We start from the raw sequence: 23,709 nt of genomic DNA, 5'->3' as shown, positions 1-23,709 counted from the left end.
AAATTCAGCCAATTCCTCAGAGACTGCAAAAAATTTGCCATTATAAGATAAAGTTTTGGGATTTGTCAGGCGACAGTGCCACCTACTGGCTTTCTATCTTAAAATGGTCATTTAATAGGGACCAAGCCAATATAAATATTTAACCACATTATGGTTACAGACAAAATTTTCAGTGTCTCTTGGCAAAGTATAAATAAGCTAGAAAAAGACACAGAATTTTGGGAAAACTTGAAGAACTTTTCTACTACCAAGCTACCAAAATCTAAGTAAAAACATTTTTATAACCCTTTGATTCAATTAGAACTTCTAATATATTGTTCTAGTTCCCTTCGAAGCAAGCCAACTCAAAACTCATCAAGGAAGAGCTGCTAGAATAAAAATAAACCACCTGAATTTCAAAGCTGAATGAACAGAAACTGGTGTTTGTATATATAGGGAATCTCAAAAACACCATTTGCTAAGCAGATACAAAGAATCCCAATAATATGAGAGCTATATTCACTACTTCAAATCCATGAATGAAGTTATACTAATTTACACTGAAAATGCACTGTTCTTATGGTTTCTCGCTCTGTCTCCCTAGACAGACAGACAGACAGACAGACAGACAGACAGACACACACACACACACACACACACACACACACACACACACACACACACACACACAAAGAAACAAAGGCTGGCCAGAAATTATTCAAGAGCTACAGCATTTCTAACTGCTCAAACCTATATATTATCACTTGCCTGGCAATGTCCACTCTGTATATCAACATGTTGACAATGACTCACCTTGGCAACAAACTGCTTGTCTTTTTGGTCCAAATTAGCAGTAGGAGCTACATAGTCTCTCCATATTCTCAGCCTGCGCTCCTTGGCAAACCTGGCAACAAAGCAAGATGCAAGATCATTCGGACAGCTTAAGCCCACTGCATTTGAATTTACCACCATTATGGGAGCAGTAAGTGCAGAATGCTACTCTGTATATATCCACAGTGACTAACAGTTCAAATCAAAAAAGAATGACAGGAAAGGAAAAATATTTTTTAAAAATCCAAAAACATGTATAGCAAATGGAAAAATCCAAGATGCAGGTATGCTACAAACTCAAGGTTGGTAGACTGGATAGGACAGAAAAATCCAAGACAAGTTGTATACTACAAACTCGAGGCTAGGAGAGGGGGTGAGATGTAGGTTTGCAATTGTTTGAACATATACAGCACAAGTCTATCTATATAATTAACTAACTTACCCAGTATCTTCTACAACAATGTAGGCTGACATACAAAGCAACTACTTTCTTAAGTGAGAAGAATGAACATATATAAACAAACATGTTTTAAGAATTACAAGTTTATCCAATTGCCATCTCAATTATATAAAAAGTGCATCTAAAGATGCATCATGAGGGGCTGAGAAGGTGGTTTAGTAGTAATAGAGTGCTTGCCTTGCATGCATGAGGCCCTGGGTTTGATTCCTCAGCTCCACATAAGCAGAAAAGGCCAGAATTGGCACTATGGCTCAAGTGGTAGAGCGCTAGCCTTGAACTGAAGAGCTGAGGGACATGGACCAGGCCCAGAGTTCAGGCCCCATGACCAAAAAAAAAAAAAAAAAGATGCATCATGAGCCAGATGCCGTGATTAAAGCTTCTAATCTTAGCTACATGAGAGGCAGAGATTAGATCTTAATTTAAGGCCATTTGAGGCATAAGTTTACAGGACACTATCTCAAGCAATGGCTGAGCACAATGATAATATGCCTGTCATCTCAGCCACAAAGGAAGCACAAGTAGGATTGCAGTCTAGATTTAAAGTGAGACTCTCCCACTTTAAAAATAACTAACATAAAAGGGGCTAGATACATGGCTCAAGCGGTAGAGCACTTATGAGGCAAATGCAAAGCCCTGAGTTCAATCCCCAGCAACCTGCATGTGCACACACACACATACACACACACAGAATTGAAAAATGAAGAAAAATCTCTATAGAAGTTCATTAATAAGCATTTAGAAAAACATGCCACCAGAAGCTCTTTTGTGGTTGTTGTTTTGTTTTGTGCCAGTAGTGGGGCTTGAACTCACAGCTTCATGTTCTCAGTTGGCTTTTCCTACTCAAGTCTATAGCTATCACTTGAGCCATACCTCTACTGCCTAGAAAAATTATTTTTAAAGTACTAAAACAAGTAAATCTTTTTTCTAAGTTAAACTAAGAAACTGAGTATGTGTAAGACCTTAAAAAAAAAAAAGCAGTGAATACCTATTTAAACTATTTACAAGTGGATACATATGCAATAGAAAGGTACTATTTTTGAAAAAGTGCTGCACCTTTATCTTTTGAAAAATGCATTGAAATGGAAAAAAGAAAAAGAATGTAGCAGATGTAAAACACATAAAGTACTTCCATAGAGAGTATGTAATTTTACCAAGAATGGAACTACCTCAAATATAACATTCAAAACAGCAGGCAAGTAATCAAATACTGAATTATGGTCCAAGCCTGCTTTATAATGATGAGTACTCTTCAAAAAAAAAAAAAAAGTCCATAAAAATCTTCTATAGATGTTATAAAACTTGTGGATATCACCTTAATAAGTACTTGCTTTCTTTAAAATGGCAGAATCTTAAAAAATGCAAAAACAAAAATGATCAACCAAAATAATAATTCAGAATAGTAATAGAATGAGAGGGGAGGAAAAGAAGAGGAGGGGAAGGGAAAAGGAGATGGGCTAAGACAAATACACACAGACAATGAACACAACATAATGAGAAGTATTTGGAACAATATACTTGATAAGGCTATTTTTATCTTTCTATTGTAGTTATGGAACAACATAAACTCCTCCCAAAATTTTAAGCAAGCATTGTTTCTTTATCAGACAATACGCATTTTTCAAGCATGCCATATCAGAAGGTCCATATTAAAATCTATTTTCATAAACACTTGCAAATATTTCTGATTACAGATACTGGAGTATGTAAAAAGACTGAAGGAAAGGAATGGAATTTGTAATTAATCAATTTCTATTTTTGCACATTTCTCAGCTGCACTAAATAACATTAAAAAGATAGTTCCAGTTTTTTGTTTTGTTTTGGTTTTTTGTTTTGTTTTGGGTCCGGTCATGGGGCCTGAACTCTGGGCCTGGGCGCTGTCCCTCAGCTCTTCAGCTCAAGGCTAGCGCTCTACCACTTGAGCCACAGCGCCACCACTTGAGCCACAGCGCCACTTCCAGCTTTTTTCTTTTTTGCTTATGTGGTGCTAAGGAATTGAACCCAGGGCCTCATGCATGCAAGGCAAGCGCTTTACCACTGAGCCACCTTCCCAGCCCCAGTTCCAGTTTTAAGATTAACTTCAGATCATCATAGGGTTCTTTAAACCCTGAATGGACCATTGCATTGATTACTGCTTACAACTTGGAAATATTATTTCCTGAGCAGTATTTCCATCCACCTATTTTATTTTCTTTCATCTACCCCATCAAATAGAAGATACTTACCTAAACATCTAGAAAAACTTGGCCTGGATATCCGAATAAGCTACCAAACTTTGCAACTTCCATTCTCACTTTTCTGCAAATAAGTTATTCTACATCTGCTTTCAATCATAAAACACCAAGCTGAAAACATTATAAAAACATCTTAGAACTGTCCTATCACTTATAATTAAAACTCACTTTTACAAATTAGGGCATTAGTCCTACAATGCAGTCTAATCCTCATTTAGAACTTAACAGGCTCTACCATCACAGCCCTGCTCTAGCCTGCCAATCTATTTGAGAGAAGCTCAGGACAGGCAGGTCCAACATCCTGAAATGAGCTTCAAGTTCCATTCCAAATGCCAAAAAAACACACAACTTAGAAACGTGGCCTGAAAGCATTAAAAAGCAAATCAAGTAAAGAATATTGTCTGAATGAAAAACTAAGCACTTACTACCTACCTTGCATTAAATTAAACCAAACCCAAAGGTTAATTTAATTTACATCCTTCCTTTCTAAGACTTCCCAATTCCTGTAGTAAAATAAAATGGACACTGACACAGACAATAGAGAAGATGGCTAAGTTTCTTTCTCTAAGAACCTTAACAAAAGCCTTGGCTGGAAGACTTCCCTGGCAGGCCTTACCTCTCGGCTGCCCTCAGCTTTTCTGCACCCCGGGTATAAACTGCAATGGACCAGTCCACACAGCGTGCGAAGCCTTCCTTCAGGAGGAGCTCAGTGATGTTTCCGTTCTGAGAAACAAGGTGCAAGAGAAGGCAGACGTGAGTTAGATTCTATGACAAGAGAATCCATTTCTCTAGATCTCTGACATACTTTGCCACAATCTACTGGTAGTTCATTAAAAAAAAAAAAGTAGTTTAAGCCAGGGCACTAGTGGTTCACACCTGTAATCCTAGCTAATAAGGAGGCTGAGATCGGAGGATCAAGGTTCAAAGTCAGCCTAAGATGTAATGTTCATAAGACTCTTGTCCCCAATTAACCACCAGCAAACTGGAAGCTTTCGCTCAAGTGGACAAAAGGTATGGGACAGCACTCAGGCCCTGAGTTCCAAACCCAGGACCTGCACCAAAAAAAAAAAAAAAAAGGAAGGGGGAAAAAAAAAAACACCCCTCAGATGGAGACACCATCCTGAGACCCCCTCTGCATAGCCTGGGCTTCATATCCCAACAACTCACAGGAAAGTGCCTTTCAATTAAAAGGAGAATAAATGTTAGTAACACTCTATGGAACTGACATCTCAGTAGCTCTTCTTCCGGCAAAGAAGGATGTTCATCTTTTGGAGAGATTACACTTTATTCTTCCCTTGCCTCATATCAGCACTTCTTCCTCTTTTTTCTAAAGAGAAAGCTAAAGAATGGGCTGAGTAGGGAATTGTGTAAGGCATATTTTGCCCATCCAACTACAATTCATATGCTACTGTGACAGAGCCATCTGGCAGGCCATGACCAGACAGCACTTCCAAAGAAACACACATGACCTTGGCCCACTCCAAACCAAGCGTTCCAACAACTTTACTACTGGAAGAATTATCTAGCCGAAAAAAGTAACCGCAGCTTAAATGTTGGGTTACGAATAGGTTACAGCACTGAAAAGTCACTTAATTGTTACAAAACAGTTATTCCATATCCAAGAAGAATCCATCTAAAAAAAGTATGGGACAGGGTCAATGTACGAATAGTCAGAACTACAAAGACATAAACAGCCTAGTTCCTGCTCAAATCCATGTTAGGACGTAACTACATAGGCAAAATATTTTTTCCATATGTCAGTTTCTTTCTGATTTGTCAATCAATACTCCAGACAGCTGACTTCTAACCCTACAGGAAATATCACTGACCACAGTACATTTATTTCTGCTCCACTTCTACAAGATGTTTCCCTACAAGATGATAGTAAAAAGATTGCCTTTCTACTAGCAATCTCTTGGATTAAGCATGTAGAAAAGTATGTGATGGAGTTCTCCTTCTCCTTATGAACCCAGTAACAACTTCCTAAAGACAAGATCATGCACAAATCTGCCAATTCTGTAAAACAAATGCTATCTCTCCCTAGCATATACCTCAAAATCATTAGATGATAATCATGTCAAGATATCTAAATGGATGTAAGAGAGAAAGAACAGACTTACAAATTGCAACCCTTCAAACTCTTGAGAGCACCCCCTAATCCATTACAACCCAGGCCACACAGTACACTCACTGGATGAAGGATGGTACCCAGAACGTTCTGGTTGTGGCAGCTCTCCAGAATGATTTGAACATCTCTCTGAAGCAATCGAGACTCAGTGAAAAATTTGGCTTCTGCGGCAAAAGGTTCTGGTGTTTCACTGCCATCTGCTTCCCGACGAAAAGTTGGGCACTAAAGGAAAGTAAGGGAAGTTGAGAAAAAAAACCTGATGATGAGACCCAATCACCTGCAGAGAGGGCAAGGCCCTCACCTGCACACCTTCCACAAGCTAAGTTAGGGGAAGGGGGGAGAGGGAGGAAGGATGTTGCATTAGCTCTTCTAACCCTTTGGAAAACATCCTGTTCCTATAGCCTTCTTGTTAAAAGACATATGATTATGTGAAAAAAGTAATTTACCCATTAATGGGTCATGGAAATGACCCATTTCCATGAAAACATTTGCCAGTGCCTAGCTTCTAACCCTAATTTCCTTAAATATAAATATATATAAATAAAAATATATAAATATGAGCCATATCCAGCAACCTGCAGACCCACTCATCTCTCCTGCTCTAGGTTTATATCCTCAACAAACTCCAATTCTAAACAAATTCAATGTACTTAAAAGAAACAAGGAAAGGGGGAGGGGGAGAAGAAGGGATGAAAGGGGAAAGGAAAAGGGGGAAGAGAGAAAGGAAAAAGAATCACACTAGAACTTCTTGTTGCAAAGTTGTAGACAAAATAAATATAAAGTACTGTGGTCAATGGCCCATGGTAGGAAGAAATAGTAGATCCAAGGTCCCCAATTAAAAATGAACAAAGAACCAAAACACTTCCCCAAATCCCATACCCACCACACAGCCCAGTGTACATCTGACCTTGATCCCTGACAGCATGACTGTAACGAGGTGGTAATCTGGGAGGAGCAGGGCTCTGACCACACTGCCATCTCGCACGTGCTCGATAATCGCTGCATGACAGAATACAGTTTTAATCCTAGGGCAAAATCACTTCAAGAATATACAATGCCCAATCAGACTGTATCTAACCCAGTTCCTTTTCCCCAAACCCTAAGAAAGCCTCCTTCTCAGAATGAAGAAGCTCTGGCAGATCCAGAGGGTTCACACAAACCAGTCCTGCATGAAACAGTTCAAACCTGCTTCTCCATCTTCTGAACCCTCTAAGCCCTCACCTCATGGCTCCCAACAAAGTTTTGTTCTTCAAAACCTAGGATGTTCATCTGAGTATCAGATACTAGCAAAAAATAATCTAAAAATTCAGGATTGGTCATCCTTTTACTTTATTGAACCTGTAGTCAACAGGTCCAAAGTAGAACCAAAAAAGATAGTACAGAAATGTATGTTTACATTTATTGAGAATACCTGTTTCTACTTCCAAGTTTCAGGGATGTATATTCCAGTAGCATTTTTGGAGAACAGAAGATCCCCAATGGGCAAAATATCAACACGCTACCACCTGACAACAGCAAGGACACCTAACCTGTGTGAATGGAATTCAAACTCCCTTCTAAAATGCTACGGTATTGTTTCAACTGTAAGGATTTCCTCCGGATACTAAATAAGCAAAAGACTCACTAGATTTTATAAATCTCAAGAAGCAAAGAGAACAAACAGAAAGAAATCATTCTGAGTTATAGTTGTCTCTGCCTACAAGACTCACCATTGACAGGCTTCTGGTGGTGTGAGTCCACAAAGTGCCTTGGGTTCTCAATGGTATACTTGAGGTCCCGGATGGTATGGGAACCATTCCCCTCACTCCACATCCCTTTTTTCGCTGCTTTTGCTTGTTCCTCACATTCTGAAAGCCGGTTTTGCTCCGGGCTGGGACATGAAAAACAAATGTGTGGTAAATGAATTCACAGAGTTTCTTTAGCATCTTCTCCCTGGAACAGACCAAAGTGTCTGTTTTGAGATCTATGGCTTAAACATCAACCTATCAACAGAAAATGACCATAAGCACAATTTCCAGATTCCAAACTGTTTCTCCAAACAAGAGATTAGATTCTAGAAGCAGATAGAATAAACATATTCAAGCACTGCCACCACCAGTGAGTAGAAAAGGAAACAAGTGAGAGGCTCAGAGGGGAGCCACTGCAGGGGTACAGTTTCACTGAACTATCCCACATTCAGCTGCTTAGCAAGCACAGCTCAGCAAAGCACAGGGAAGATTTCTAAGATGAGCACCCTTACTCCCTCTGTATCTACGAAACAAGGCTGGGACATGCCCAGTGTACCTTGTTACAGATAACACTGGCCTTAAACAACTGGTACACTCATTTCGGCCAGCTGGGCAGGGGCCAGTTTGAACACTGAGCCTCTCCTTTATCAAAAAAAACAAACTACATTAGTACAACAACAGCTAAAGTCAGTAAATAGACCAAACTAAGTATGAAAAAAAAAGATGGGTAAGCACTGGTTAGTTCATGCCTGTAATCATAGCTATTCAGGAGGCTGAGATATGAGGATCCCAGTTCAAAGCCAGCCTGGGCAGATAAGTCTGAGTCTTATCTCCAATTAACCAGCAAAATGTGGGAAATGAAGTTGTGCCCCCACCTGCCTTTAGTGAAAAAGTGAGAGCTTAGAGCACTGAGTTCAAGCCACACTACCAGGAAAAGAAAGAGGGGCTGGAGGGAAATGACTTTTCACTCTTTGATAGCAGAGTAAATTTAGGGACCATGCAAGTCTTTTGCATGACTCCAAACAATGGCTTTAGACCTAACTGAATCTCCTCCTACCTATCCATACAACTTTCTAAACAAGACTGACCTACCAATTCTTAAGCTAAGTCTTCAGTACTTCTTTATCTCAACCAAAAAGCTGCCACATGCTCAGAAATCCAAATTCCCAGCCAGAAGTCAGATAAGAAAATGTAGCAAGAGTGACAGAAACAAAACTGGAAAAAGGAGGCTTTAAGTCTACAGAGATTAGTACTCCAACAGCAGTTTCTGTTTACATTGTACAAAACTGTTGTAAGATTCCTTTTTACATTATTCACTGATTGTAAACTAAATTCTTCCTAAAAGAAAACAAAAACAAAAATACTACACTAATCATCCTTAAGTTAGAACTGTGGCATACTTCCAAAAACATCACCTAAAACAAGTATCTTAATTAAACAAATTCCTACATGGAAACACACCAATTAAAGTCCGGCAATAGAAAATACCAGAAGTGTACAGTGAGTGACCTGGTGCCAAAATTTATGCACACAGAAAGCAGGCAAAAGGTACAATGGGGCCTTTGCTCAGGCTCATCATTGGTCGAACTCATGCAAATATTTATCCAAAGCCTTTTCTTCAGCTACTACAGTTATATAATACAACAAGGACTTAATGGTTTAAGCAACATGCTTATAGCCTCTAACTTTCTGATGCACTTTCCAGAGACTAAAGTGTTAATTAAAGGCAGCTGCAATCCATTATACTTAGAGCGCGAACACTAGTTCACTTGAACATGATATATGTGCCATAAACCTTACCTACCTAATTCCCTTAAAACAAGTTCAATTTCCATTGCCTAAACAAATACATTTTGATGTTGTTGTTATTGTTGTTGCCATCCTGGGGCTTGAACTCAGGGCCTAGATGCTATCTCTGAGCATTTTGTGCTCAAGGCCAGAGCTCTACCACTTGAACCACAGTTCCACTACTGGCTTTTTGGTAATTTATAGGAAATAACAATCCCAAAATCTCTCCTGCCCAAGCTGGCTTCGAACTGTGCTCCTTAGATCTCAGCTTCCTGACTAGCTAGAATTACAGGTGTGAGCCACCAGCAGCCAGCAGACAAATATGTTTTTACTTACTAATTGACCATCGCATCTTCCTGACTAGCTAGAATTACAGGTATAAGCCACCAGCACCCGGCAGACAAATATGTTTTTACTTACTAATTAACCATCTATAGGCTCGTAGACCAAACAGATCTAAAAGGCTTTGGAGAATCGATGTCTAGAACACAGCCTGGTGTAACACATAGTAAATGCTCAGTCAATATGTGGGGCTGACGGATGGCAAATACTCTGGGACTGAAAATCTACAGGCTAAGACGAATACAAAGAGCAGCACCCTAATCTCAAAGCCTATTTTCAAGGCAGTATACACATCAATACCATTCATGAATACTGAGTGACCTCCTGGTTCAACATAATCCATGGACCAGAATATTTCAGAAGACATAGGAAGCACCTGATGTTATCCCTTTATATGAGAGAACACACAAAAATGAAGCATGACAATTTACAACTGACTAACCAATGGTCCTTGATGCCCCCAAATAAAACAGAGAAGAGGACTGAATACTTACTTATTGGCTCTCATGCCTTCTCTCCGGGTAGCCAAGCCCTCTGCAACCAGTGACTCTGCAATGTTTTCCCCATTAGTATCTGAGGAAGGAGAAAGGGAAATTAAGTACAACTTTCAAACTGGCTCCACTAGCAAAAGAAGCATCAGGGAATGAGTCACTTTCACACTTGCTCTTAAGGAGAACAATGCTTCAGAGAAATGGACAGTTAAGGATGCAGCACTGGCCTTTTCAGGAAACTTCCCCGATATGACTAGTCTCTAGGATTTAAAGGTCTATCAATCTTCTTCTCAGGAGTTTCTTATTTTCTAGTATTTCTCCCAGGCCAAAGGCAATCTCTGGGACCATGGGAGACTGACAAGAAAGCAAGACACATGTGGCAGGCAACTCAAGAGAACAGGAAACAGTGGCCAAAGAAGAGACTGGAGAAGACAAGATCTCTCAACATACTGATTTACTCATCTCTGCAGTGGAGAGAGCACTTGCCTCAACAAGTTCTGGTGAAAATTAAATACTGTGTATTAATCACTAACTCAGAGTAGAAATTAGAAAAAGTTATTCCCTTCACTTCGTAGTATCAAATAGACACATTCATTTAGGGTTGTCGATCACACTTACACCAGAATGTCCAACCCCTCTACACCATGTCCCATTCTCTGCTCCAAAAGAACACCATTGAGAAGCTACACTGCTTAAGAAAGTCTATCTCTTGCTCTCACGGAGATACAGAAAGGAGAGCATCTAGACTTCTAATCTCTCACAGCAGCCAGCAGAACAGGCAAGAAAAATAAAGTTAAACATAAAACTCAACCTGATTAGGTTCTACTTAGGCATCTGAAACATTAATTGCATTTCCACAGTATTGAAAAAGCTTTTAGGCTTGGTATATTCTCTTAAATCTTTGCTTGTCAACTGAAACCATAAAAGAAGACATCTATGAAGGAATCACTGCATAAAAATCTTTAACATGGAAGAGAACAAGCTCCCAGATAAACTGAAACACAGCAGTCTAGCTGATAGCTAATGTCAGCACAGAGTAAAACTCTGTAAGATTTATATTCAGTACACTACATCTCCACTTATATTATAGTAAGAAGTGTATGCATGAGCATACACACACAGAGCCTTGTCATTAGAATGTCCACATTTCTGCAAAGGTAAATTGCATGCCACTTCCTCTCCCAAGAAGAGTTGTAAGGAATGATATTTATACAAAGAACATGCTGAGCATAGATCACCTAACCCTTTCCACTGAGGTTAGTGCTGAAGCCAGGCACAGACTGTGTAAATATTACAAGGGTACCTTCAAAGCAACAGGAATCCCAAAGTAGAAAGATAAAACAAAGGATGTAAAGATTAGGAAAAAATTGGGTACCCAGATGCCAAGAGTTGAGAGGGTAAACAGAATAAAATGCAGGCACTAAAAAGGTGGAGAAGCCATAAACCTGCCAATCAACAACACACCAGTATCTCAGACATTTCCTTTTCACCCAGCACTCTAAAATAGCCCACTTCTAAAAAGTGAATTCTATTCAGAAAGAATTCCTTCAGAAAGGAAAAAATATATATTACTTAAGCTGAATTCTCAAAGGAGACAACAAGATTTGGTAGATAGAAAACTAAAACAGACATTTACATTTATAAGCCAAAGATCTCATTTTGTTTATCAACTTAGAAATGTGTCAAAATCAGGGGAATTCCATTCAGAGCCAGTGAGTAGATAACCTGTCTTCAAAGTCAGAAACAAACCATCTCCTTTTTAGTAAATTCTAGGTATTAACGGATGGCTTGGATGTTGAGTGTTATGTAGGAATAAGGGCACCAACTGAAAGGATCCGTCACATCCATCCCAGGGGATCACACAGAGGCAGGCAGGCACAGGACAAAGATTATTACAAGGTTTATTAGAGAAGCCATATTTCTCCTAGAGAGAGAGAGCACATGACAGCCTCCACTATCTAGGGTTAGGAAGTGAGATAGATGAAAGATAAGAGGATCTGGTCAGGGAGAACGAGGGGCCAGCGGTATGGCGGGAACTCCAGGGCAGGGAGGAGCTCAGGTCTATGTGGAGCTGAGGACCAAAGGTGGGCATAATGCTTACACCAACTTGAAAGAACCTGACAAAGTTTACTTCTATGCACCATCAGCCAAAAATTGGCAGGCAAGCACATAGAGCAGGAAGGCTACTCTCTCTTTATCCCTAATGCAACAGTTCCTGGGCTGGGAAGGTGGCTCAGTGGTAGAGCGCTTGCCTTGCATGCTCGAGGCCCTGGGTTCGATTCCTCAGCACCACATAAGCAAAAAGAAAAAAGCCGGAAGTGGGGCTGTGGCTCAAGTGGTAGAGCGCTAGCCTTGAGCTGAAGAGCTGAGGGACAGTGCCCAGGCCCAGAGTTCAGGCCCCACTACCGGACTCAAAAAAAAAAAAACTGCCACCTAATGCAACAGGTCCTGTCTCTGTGTTCCAATTGGCCAAGCTCAGATTCACAATACGCTCATGACTGGCTAATTTGAATACATTCAATATGCAGTTTACATACTTAGTTGTAAAGTGACCATTAAAAGACTTTAAGATGAGCCGGGCGCCGGTGGCTCACGCCTGTAATCCTAGCTTCTCAGGAGGCTGAGATGTGGGGATCGCAGTTCAAAACCAGCCTGGGCAGGAAAGACCCTGAGACTCCTATCTCCAATAAACCACTAGAAAACGGAAGTGGCGCTGTAGCTCAAGTGGTAGAACGCACACCTTGAGCTGAAGAACTGAGGGTCAGCGCCCAGGCCCAGAGTTCAAGCCCCACGACCTACAAAAATAAAAAATAAAAATAAAAATAATTTTTAAAAAAAGACTTTAAGATGAAGCAATCCCAAAACATACTCATACCCACTGCTATTTTCTTGAAAAAGCTCAGGTCTGTCTCATTCTTCCATTTTGGAACAGTGTGTCTTAATTTCTCTTTATTATCTTTAAGTAGTTGTACAAAGAAGTTCCCATTCTACAAAACAGTATATGAGTACCAAGTGTCTGACAAATTGTCACCCATCTCTCTTAACCCATCCCTTCTCTAGATGAAGCAATCCCAAAACATACTCATACCCACTGCTATTTTCTTGAAAAAGCTCAGGTCTGTCTCATTCTTCCATTTTGGAACAGTGTGTCTTAATTTCTCTTTATTATCTTTAAGTAGTTGTACAAAGAAGTTCCCATTCTACAAAACAGTATATGAGTACCAAGTGTCTGACAAATTGTCACCCATCTCTCTTAACCCATCCCTTCTCTCAGCTTTTTTTCTTTAATTGAGATTAGGTGATTACATAAATTTCACATATTTCACAGTATTGAGGAATAGTGATAGTTAAGAGTCACAAACACATTTTAACTTTCACAAGGCAAATTATCATTATCATGGTCTACAGTTTGTGAATTCTATGAACTTTGACATTACAAGTTATTTTTTCTACATCAGGTGATGTTTACATTTCTCTCCTTTTGCTTAGTGTGGGCTGTTCCCACCTATTCTGTTCCTCCTCCTGGCTTCCCTCTGTTGCGTGCATATATCTACCATGTATATGGTCCAGAACATGGAGTCATTTAGCAATGATATGACAAAATGGGTGGCTGTCCTTTGTGTTTTGAGTCCTGTTTGCCATATCTTCTTCTATTTTGGCTTTAGTATCCACATATCAGGGAGACCATGTGCCATTTGTCTCTTTGTTCTTGGCTTACTTCACTCAAAATAATCTGCTCTAGTTCCATACATTTCCCTGCAAATGCCATTATTTTGTCCTTTCTAATGACTGCATAATATTTCATTGTATACAGGTACTACAATTTTTGGATCCACTCATCAGTAGTGAGTAGGACATCTGGGATGTTTCCAAATCTTGGCTATTGCAGACAGTACTGCAATAAACATGGAGGTGCATGTGTCTTTGTAAACTAGTTCCTGTTGCTCAGGGTAGATGCCTAAGAGTGGTATGGCTGGGTCATAGGGGAGGTCTATATTTAGCTTTCTGAGGTTATCTCCAGACTGTTGTCCAAAGTGGTTGTATTAGTATTCATTCCCACCAGCAATGCAGTAAGGTTCCTCTTTCTCTGCATCCCCTCCAGCATTTGTCATTGGCTGACTTTAGGGTATGGGCCATTCTGACTGGGGTAAGGTGTTATTTCAGTGTTGTTTTTATTTGCATTTCCTTCACAGCCAGGGATAATGAACATTTCCTCATGTGTTTCTTTGCCATATTTATCTCCTCTTCTGAGAAATCTCTCTTTAGTTCCTTTGCCCATTTCATGATTAGTTTGTTAGATGTGTGAGAGGTTAGTTTCTTGAGTTTCCTGTATATAATGGATATTAAGACCCTTGCCTGATATTTCGCTGGTAAGTATTTTTTCCCAATTAGTTGGCTGTCTTTCTAGTCTGGTTGCTAGTTCTTTGTCTATGCAGAAACTTTTTATTTTAAGGTAGTCCCGTTGTCCAGTTTCTCTCCAATTTGTTGTGACCCTGGGACTCCGTTCAGGAATTTCCTGCCTATGCCTATAAGTTCAAGTGTCTCTCCTACTCTGTCCTGCAGTAGTTTCAGAGTATCAGGTTTGATGTTAAGGTCTTTAATCCATTTTGAGTTGATGTTAGTGCATGGTGATAGGCTAGGGTCTACTTTCATATTTCTGCATGTGGCCACCCAGTTTTCTCAGCACCAATAGTTGAAGAGGTTATGATTCTTCCATTGCTCTGCTACTTTCTTAAAAAAAATCTCAGGTGCATCTTAATTCCTCTTCCATTTGGAACAACCACTTAAGACAAAACCTTACATTTCAAAAATTCTTCCTTATCCCAAAGCATTTCCTTTTCCTCTTTCTTTACTTGCTGATATTGTCTTAGCAGAATAATTAACCAGAGCCAAGCCACCAAGCCAAAGTAGCAACTTTTTAAGTAACCCACTTTGATAGAAAAGGTGGCTTTTCTCCATGGTTAGCTACAAATTCTACCCATTCTCTTCCATGATAAGAGCAAGTCAAGATCATTCTCAACTCATTTTTCTGAAACCTCCATAATTAAAATCATTCTTAAACAGAATGTCATTAGCTTGGCCACTCAGGCCTAATTGTTTGCTTCTATATTGACTACCTAAATCAAACAGATTATCTAAAGCACATTAATTACATGTGATTTTTAGGAAGGTTCTTTTTTTAATTAAAAGGACACAGGAAACTTTAAAAAAAAGAAAACAGCTTCCCTAATGTTTACCTTCTTCCTGGTTGCTTTTTAGAAAACACTCACTTGTTTCGTTGTCTTTTGTCCATTCCCCAATATTATTCTTTGTCTACCTCATCAAGGGACCACAAATGCTTCCTCGGAAGCATATGGCTAAACAATAGCTATAAGTCTATGCACAGAAAAGACAAACACATTTACAGAGTTACTGAATCAAAGACCATGCAAAAGCTAGGTGCTTTCCATATATCTTTTTTAAACTTGTAAGAGCTTATAAAAGAAACTAGAGGCTAAGGGATGAGAATATAGAATGACAAAGTCAGAATTCTAATCCACAGCTACACGACTCAAAGCCAGTTTCTTCTATTCTATTACAAAATGTATGGTCTGCAAAAAACAACAGTCCTGAACTGAACTTCCTTTACTGAAGAGTCCCGGGAAGAGGGAGAAAAAAGCCATAAGATAAAGTACAAGAGGGTGTAATATAGGAAATCTATATGAATTTAATTAACACACTGACTTCAAAGCACAAAGCCACTAAGTTCCACAAGCAGATACCCTAAACATAAGGAAGAACACTGTGCTATGCCACATGGGCCTTGTTTTACAAGCCAAAAAGGCAGCATAGGAATAAATGAGCAGGACTTCTGGGAGTGTGCCTCTGTTCCTCAGAACCATGTGCCTAGTACCTACACTTCCAATGTCACCCTCAGCCAACCATCCAAGAGCTACTGTTACCAGAACCCACCCTGGCCTTGTACTACATAATAGAAAAACAATCCTTAGAGGAACCTGACAGTCCAAGAGAAGCAAGTTGGCTCCTCCTTGCTGCTCACCTTTTCCAAGGTAGATCATACCATACTCTCGCCCCTGGAGAGTCTTGTTTTCTATTGTGAAACATACTTCCTTCCCAATCAGCTTCTTGCGAAGGAACTCTCGAGCAGGAAATGCCCAGGGCTGAAAGACAAAACAGAAATGTCACAGGGCTGTCTATTCCAGACCCCAGCCAGCATTCAAACAACTTTACATCTTTAATAAATGCCTGGTCCTGGTCCTCCACTGGGCCAAGGAGAATGTGGAAACAAAATACATACAACACAAATTGCACACTTAAGAGGCCACATAAATTAATTAGCTCAAGACTTACAAACAGGCCTTGGAGCTTTACAGACACTGGCAATAGCACTTTTCCTCCATCACTGTTCAGTTACAGCCTACTTCATGAATGATACTTACCAATGCTTTTACAGTACATAGCATGTGCCAGTCACTACTCTAATTCCTTTCAATATAACAACCTACTCCCAGAATGGGAAGCCCAGGCTCTAGAACCTCCTAGAACAGAGCATGTCATAAATAAAAACTACTACCTCCATTTGTTTGCCTCTTTCCTGTTTGCAAAGTACTTTCCCTGAAACCATTTCAAGGCACTATTAGAGTAGAAACAAGGTTTTAGTACTATTATCTTGAAGTAAGTCCTCTGCTCAAATAAGAGCCTTGTTTATGACATTTCTGCCACCTATGAAGGACAGTAATGGGGCTCAGTAGTAGAACACTTTCCTGGCATGTACAAGCCCTGGGTTTGATCCCCAGCACCACAAAAAAACAAGGAAGGAAAACAACAGTGGCGTTTTGAGTGTAGACTCCCAAATGTCTCCTTTTTCGGCTTTGATCTGAAGCTCTAACAGATCCTAGAATCTTGGGAGATCACCAGTGATAGCCACCGATAAGGATCACCCAGATAATGGCTAATCTCCGCTTACCCACAGAGGACATCAGACACAGGTGAAAAGCCACACACTCCACAGGCGAGACTACAGTCTCCATGTGAACAAAATAATTCACAAAGATAAATGGAGATTCTCCTCTGAAGCAGCCCTCTCAAAGTAGCCACAGCATTTGAACCTGCAATCTGCACCTTGCTCAGTACCCCAAGTTTCCTTTGAACAGAAAGGTTAGAATGTTAAAAACAAAAGCTGAGAGGTGATATTGTCCAAAAAGAAATGTACTCTTTACCTGATTTATTTAATTGTAACCCCTTTGTATATCAACTGTATAACAAAAATTAAATTAAAAAAATAATTTTTTTTAAAAAAGAAAGAAAGGGGATGGGCATGTGGTCTGTAGGAGTTCACAAGCTGAAAAAAAAAGCAAAATAAATACACAAGTGTTTTCCCCTTTAACAAATTACTGCACATAAGTTTCCCATTAGAATCCCTTGGAATCACAAAATTAGGGATACACATGATAAAAGCAGAGCAGTCAATTAGTGACCTAAAAAGAAAGCCTCTGCCAACCTTTCTGTTAATGAAGATTATTACATGGAGTCACTCAACAAGCTCAAGCTTTTCTAAAAGAAAAACATGCACGACTACCCAGAAATCAGTAGTCATGAAAACCAGAGCAGTTACCTAACATAGACTGTGAATTGTTTAGAAAAACTAGTCCTGAATACAGATGCTCAGATACCTCCAAACTACCTTGTCCTTAATTACCTTATGCCCTTTCACAGTACCAATAAGCCAAAAAACAAAAACACTCAATGGCAATATAAAGTTCACCTATTACTATTTTCACCACTCCCCACTTCCGAAAACTCACCAGTCTGAGGTCAGATTCATGATTCTAACTATCATTCATATCATAAGTGGTACTGAGCCTCCTACACTTTTATTACCTTAGTGTTCAAGTTATTCTATAACACATCTGCATATAGCCTGACTGAAGACCTAGTCCTAAGTACCACGCTAATATTTAAAATTCAGTAACATGCTACTTTCTTAAATGCTTGGAAAAGTTCTGCTAACACAAGTCTTCCTAAAGGAAGCCACTACTTTGGTGAGAGCTCACTTATCAAGGGTCAGTTCACAAGGAAATAAATACCTTGCCCCTAGAGATCTTCCAGGTTCTATCCACCAAACAGAAGTTGTCTAAAAGCTTTTAGTGCTTGCTGAAAGAACAGCCTCATGTTTACAGATGGCCAGTCACTGGGCAATAATATAAACCCACACTGGAGGCCCTGAAATATAGAGCTAGCCCATGGAGATTCCGTAATCTTCCTTTCCATTTTAAACTCTGTTCTATACAGAGCTGAGCAAATTCTGTAACTAGATGAGATATTAGCTAAGAAGAGAGGCTGTCTGTCAGGAGACACTGGACCATCATTCCACTGAACACAGGCAAGTACTATGGGAATCACTGTGGACCTGGGGCCAGTGCTTTTGTATCCACACAGCACAGCCAGACAGAAGGCTACCTGGGCCACACTACCTCCCCAAACAACTTAGAAGAGGAAATATGGAGAGATTTGCTCAAAGCACTTATTGGAGTCAGAATAGCCTAATAGGAAGAATAACTGCAATCTATTCAAATGATGCCCCAGAGCCCCATTAAAGAACCAAGTGGCCTTTTAGTAACAGATTCAAAACAACCTCTTCCCTCTAGAAGGCCCAATAGTAGGTATAAGCTGGCAGCTTGCTCTCCATACCCAGATTCAAACTGAGATAATGTCTAAAGTTTGTGAAATAAAACTTTTTAATTCCAATCTTCTCTTTATGGTTAGACTCCTAAAACTACTAGGAAAAAAAAAAATCAAACCCCATAACAATGTAAACTTAAAAGCTGTTACTTTGGTACATGACGTCTTGTTCCTCCCTCTCTTCTAATCATCCCATTCTGCCACCTGAGTATTTTGTTCTACCAGTGCTCCCTCACCACCCCAATCCTCAAATCTCTAAGCAAAGTAGGACTGTTACATTCATTTCTGGACTTATGAAGCCTACATAAGAGTTTCACACACAGCAGGAGCTCAATTAATCTGTGGGAAATAAATATATAATTCCCACAGTGCCCATCAATACAGTATCTAGGCTGCCTGGAGTAGCTAGGCAACAGTAGGGATTAGCCTGGAACTGGGCAGTGCTGGCTGGAGACACAGCTGCCATAGGACTTAGGAGAAACCTGAGTATCACTGAAAGAAAGGGAAGACAGAATAATCAAGTGAATGATTTAAGGGGCAATGATACAAAGGAAAGCAAAGAGTAATAATGTTCCAATTCTCCTTAAATGTGAAAACTAGCTATGGGAAATGCTCTCTATATATAAATGGAAAGCTTGGAAAGGTAGTGCTACATTGTGCGATCCAACCCCAAAGGGGAAACACGGATACTTTTCCTCCTTACCCACATTAGTGTTATTCACTAGATAGCTGCTTTGTGTCAGCTGCTGAAGGGGACAAGGGCGGAAAGGCGACAGTAAAAAGTCCCTCCTTTTGAAGAGCTTATGATCTAGTAGAAAGAAACATGCAGACCTGGAAGGAAATGTGGGTATGTCTTCTCAAGTGGCTAGATCCTAAAAGGAAGTGGTCACCAGGCCACATAGACAGGAAATGTGACTAGAGCATCAGGAGCTGAAGGTGAGAAGAGAATGGACTCAAGCAGCCTGGGAGGAAAACCCAGTGCTGCAATAGTTAAACCTCAGCAGCCAAAGGGGCTTCAGGAAGAGAATGCAAGTGAAATCACAAATAGGCTATATTCCAGGCTCAGGCATATGTACGTTTGTCACAAAGGTAATGAGGAATCAGCGAAGCATCTGAGAATAACAATGAGCCACAGAATAAATGGAAATTATGTGTCAATGGATCTGGGAGCCTACAGAGAAAGGAGGAGAAGGAAGGAGAAGAAAGGCAAAGAGACTATTATTTCAACATTCCAAGCACACTATCAGAGTTGAACAAAGAACAATAGCAATAGTAATGAAATGGCAAGGATGGATAGGAGATTTGAAGGAGGCAGAATCTCTAGGCTTGATAAAGGCCTGGCTGTTGGCATCAGGGGAGTGGAGGACTAAAACTAGAGCAAGGATAATCAGTCTTCTGGTTTGGGATAACAATTGGGCTCCCTAGTAACGTGTAAGAGCAGCTCTGAAAGCATGGTAGAATGAAAACTAAATCACAGCAGGGTAAGGAGAGACTGGGTATTAGAGAAGAGAAATGACTATGAGCTGGGAAGGGTAAAGTCTACAGCTACCGAATACTTCATCCCACAGGATCTTTGACAAGTTACCACAAAAATATTGGTGACACTAAGCTGCTCTAGAAGAGCATAGAATGCATAAATACAGGGAACTATAATGGAATGTCAGGTAAGATTACATGCTATCCTTCATGCTGGGATAGTTCTGGTCAGTTTCTATAGTTCTGTTACAGTTATGATGTTTGAGAACAAGTCCCAACTAGCCTTGTGTTTCTCTGCCCCATTCTCAAGAACAAAACAGGAAATTAAAACACAACCCTTCTTTCTCAGAGACTGCACTGTTTCTTTCTTCAGGGGAAATGAAGTTGATCAACTCCAAGAAGGGCCAACATTCTTCACCTCTCAGCAGCAATCACACTGTTTTGTTTTGTTGGGGGTTTTTTGTTTTTTTTTATTGTGAAAATACCATACAGAGGGGTTATGTTATACAATATGCAGCTAAAAGGAAGAGGCCTGAGGAAATATTGTTTTACCCATTTGGTTAGCAGTGCTGAAAGACAGATTTAATCTTCTTTTACTTGGTCTAATACAAGCAGTAGTGATTACCACAACTAACATTTATTAAGTATTTTATAATGCCCTAAACACTTCATATATTGTTATTTAATCCTTATTGGGCAACTCTGAGGTATACACTATCACTCATATGGTTGCTGATAGAGGAACAATGAGAAAGAATTGATCTTAATCTATTTAAGTCATTCTGAGAATCTAACTGATTGCTGTTAAAAAGTCATTTTTCTCTATCTCCATTATCTACAATGTTGCTTTATGATCTTCTTAAACAAAACACCCTTTGTTAAAGATAGAAAACACTAAATGCTTTTCCTTCTTGAAAAGCTCCTCATGAACTCTCACTTTTTCTTCTCCACTTCTGTAGCAGGGATGAGCATAGGAGAGCTGACTACTAATCTCCCAATGTCATCGAAATGGAGCAAAGGACAATGAAGGATGAAGGAATTCCATTTCTCATACCCAAAGCAGCATTCAATGTTTCTAAATGTAGAAACCAAGAAGACTAAACCTTGCCAAAAGGAGATTCATAGGCACAAGAACTTAACAAGTAAAAGCCCAGACCACAGAAGCCAAATGGCCAGGCATTGGAGCTAGAGTGCAGGATGTGAACAAGATAGTGGGCAAATGCTCAGAAGTAGCTTCTCATTGGCTGGGAAGGTGGCTCAGTGGTAGAGCGCTTGCCTTGCATGCATGAGGCCCTGGGTTCAATTCCTTAGCACCACATAAGCAAAAAAGGAAAAAGCTGGAAGTGGCGCTGTGGCTCAAGTGGTAGAGTGCTAGCCTGGAGCTGAAGAGCTGAGGGACAGCGCCCAGGCCCAGAGTTCAGGGCCCACTACCAGACCCCCCACCCAAAAAAAAAAAAGAAGAAGAAGAAGTAGTTTCTCACATAACTAGAATACAGTGGAAAGCTATGAGTTACTGAGAAACCAAAGGAAACTCCCTCCTTTAAAAGAAAAATCAATTTTTTTTTAAATTTACAGTTTCATGAGATTCCTTTAGGGGTGTATGGATCCCAAATTAAGATGTGCAATAAGCTGAGAGCCAGTGGTTCGGGCTGCTATCTAAGAATTGTGGATTCAAAACCAGCTCAGGAAGATAAATCTGAGACACTCTCATCTCCAATTAACTAACAAAAAGTCAGAACTTGGGAGGGGGGGTATGATTGGGTGGGGGGGAAGGGGGAGGCTGGGAAGGGAGGTGAAGGGTAAACAAAGGAGGAGGCTGCAATGCTTGATAAGAAATGTATGCATTATCCTGCCCATGTAATTGTAACCCCTCTGTACAGTATGTTCTCAAATAAAATAAAATAAAATTTAAAAAAAAAAAAATTCAGAACTTGAGGTGTGGCTCAAGTGGTAGAGCATCAGCTGTGAGCAGGGAACAAAGATGAATAACAGCAAGAGGCCCAGAGTTCAAGCCTGATTACCAGCACACACAAAAAAGGAACAGCTGGGTGCCAGTGGTTCACACCTGTAATTCTAGCTACTCAGGAGGCTGAGATCTAAGTATCACAGTTCAAAGCCAGCCCAGGCAGGAAAGTCCGTGAGAGTGCTAGCCTTGAGATGACAGGGCCCAGGCCCAGAGTTCAAGCCTGGCAACCGACAAAAAAAAAAAGGGAAGAAAGAAATACGTGAAATAATGGTTCTCTACCATTTATGAAAATGACATTTTGTAAATGCTAAATGCCTCTGGAAGAAGACACTTATAACAGCAGTTGTCTCTAGGGAAAGGTCTAGATTTTTCACAGCTCTTCCATAACCAACAAAAACTTAAAATGACTCTGACAACAAAAAAGTGTTCTCCATTTATGCCCAAAGAATGGGTAGTGAAAACACAGACAAACCTAACTCTGTGGGAAAGGACTAAAGAAAAAGCCATGAGCCTGTGACTTTTGCTCAGGTATCAGTCTGTACAAGAACAGGTGCAGACTCACAGGAGCAAATCCAGAGTCATCAATCCCAAGATATAATAATACAGAAAATGCACAAAAAAAGAGAAAACATATAAAAACTGCATCAATCCAGGAAGAGATGGGACCTGCTACAAAGGTCATAAGAAGACCCTGGGAAGCACCTACCTCATCTGGGGTATCTTTTGCATCTGGTTGTGTGGCAGCTGCCCGCCGGGCCAGATTTCCAGCACGAATGTTGCTGAGGTTGATCTGCCGCTCGGGAGGAGGCCCACCTCGTGGCTGCCCTCGGACAATGATGGCACATCCTGAGAGCACCTAAGCAAGGGAACAAAAGAGAAAATTAGCGACCTGGAGGCAAAATCACCACAATGTAGGTTGCTCTTTAATGAGTGCCCAACAGCGCTCAGTAGACTAGAGGCCCACTTTTAAATATGTGTTGAGTGACTAAATAAACCAAATTATCTTTAATTATATGAGAAGTACCTACATAAAGCTTTGATTCAGAAATGAGGGAAACAAAAACACAAACAGGAGTTAAACAAAATAAATAGGCTACAGTAAAAAGTCACGTGAGACACAAAGGTTAATGATCTTTGCAATTTCATCTCAGCAAGCACTAACACTTATGTTCAATTATTAAGAAGTTAATATTTCCATCCACATTTTCCATTTTAGAAAACAGTGGAAAAAAGGGGAGGCCAAGAGTCAGTGACTCCCATCTGTAATCCTAACTTCTTAGGAGGTAAAAGATCAAGGGCTATTGAGATTAAAGGTCAACCTACGAAAAAGGCTAGCAAGACCCATCTCAAACAACTAGCTAGCCATAGTGATACATGCCTAAGGTCTGGCCTACACAAGAAGCCATAAGTAGACAGTCCAAGGCTGGCCTGGGCAAAAAACAAGACTACCTATAATAAAGAAAAAAGAGCTGGAGGCACTGCTCAAGTTGCAGAGTGCCTTCCTACATACGTGTGAGGTCCTGAATTCAAACCCTGGTACCACCAAAAATGAGAAAAAAGGGGGGGGGGTGGGGGACTGGAAGAAGCCAATCCACACCATCCAGGAGG

At 40.2% G+C, this 23,709-nt stretch overlaps 1 protein-coding gene across 1 annotated transcript in view; it reads right to left on the bottom strand.

Moving 5' to 3' along the window:
* Snd1 (staphylococcal nuclease and tudor domain containing 1) overlaps positions 1-23,709 on the bottom strand; it is a 446,694-nt gene that overhangs the window by 389,887 nt on the left and 33,098 nt on the right. The window contains exons 2-9 of the mRNA XM_042695875.1: positions 22,808-22,957; positions 16,018-16,138; positions 9,981-10,059; positions 7,339-7,499; positions 6,537-6,628; positions 5,693-5,851; positions 4,118-4,224; positions 793-883 (exon numbers count right to left, since the gene is read on the bottom strand). Of these exons, the coding sequence (XP_042551809.1) occupies positions 793-883; positions 4,118-4,224; positions 5,693-5,851; positions 6,537-6,628; positions 7,339-7,499; positions 9,981-10,059; positions 16,018-16,138; positions 22,808-22,957 (960 nt within the window). The remainder of the gene's footprint in view (positions 1-792; positions 884-4,117; positions 4,225-5,692; positions 5,852-6,536; positions 6,629-7,338; positions 7,500-9,980; positions 10,060-16,017; positions 16,139-22,807; positions 22,958-23,709) is intronic.

Source organism: Dipodomys spectabilis, unplaced genomic scaffold (genome assembly GCF_019054845.1).
Source record: "Dipodomys spectabilis isolate Male_0828 unplaced genomic scaffold, ASM1905484v1 ptg000197l, whole genome shotgun sequence".
NCBI lineage: Eukaryota > Metazoa > Chordata > Mammalia > Rodentia > Heteromyidae > Dipodomys > Dipodomys spectabilis.
Note: the sequence above shows the minus strand (reverse complement) of the source record. Positions and strands in the feature narration are given on the sequence as shown.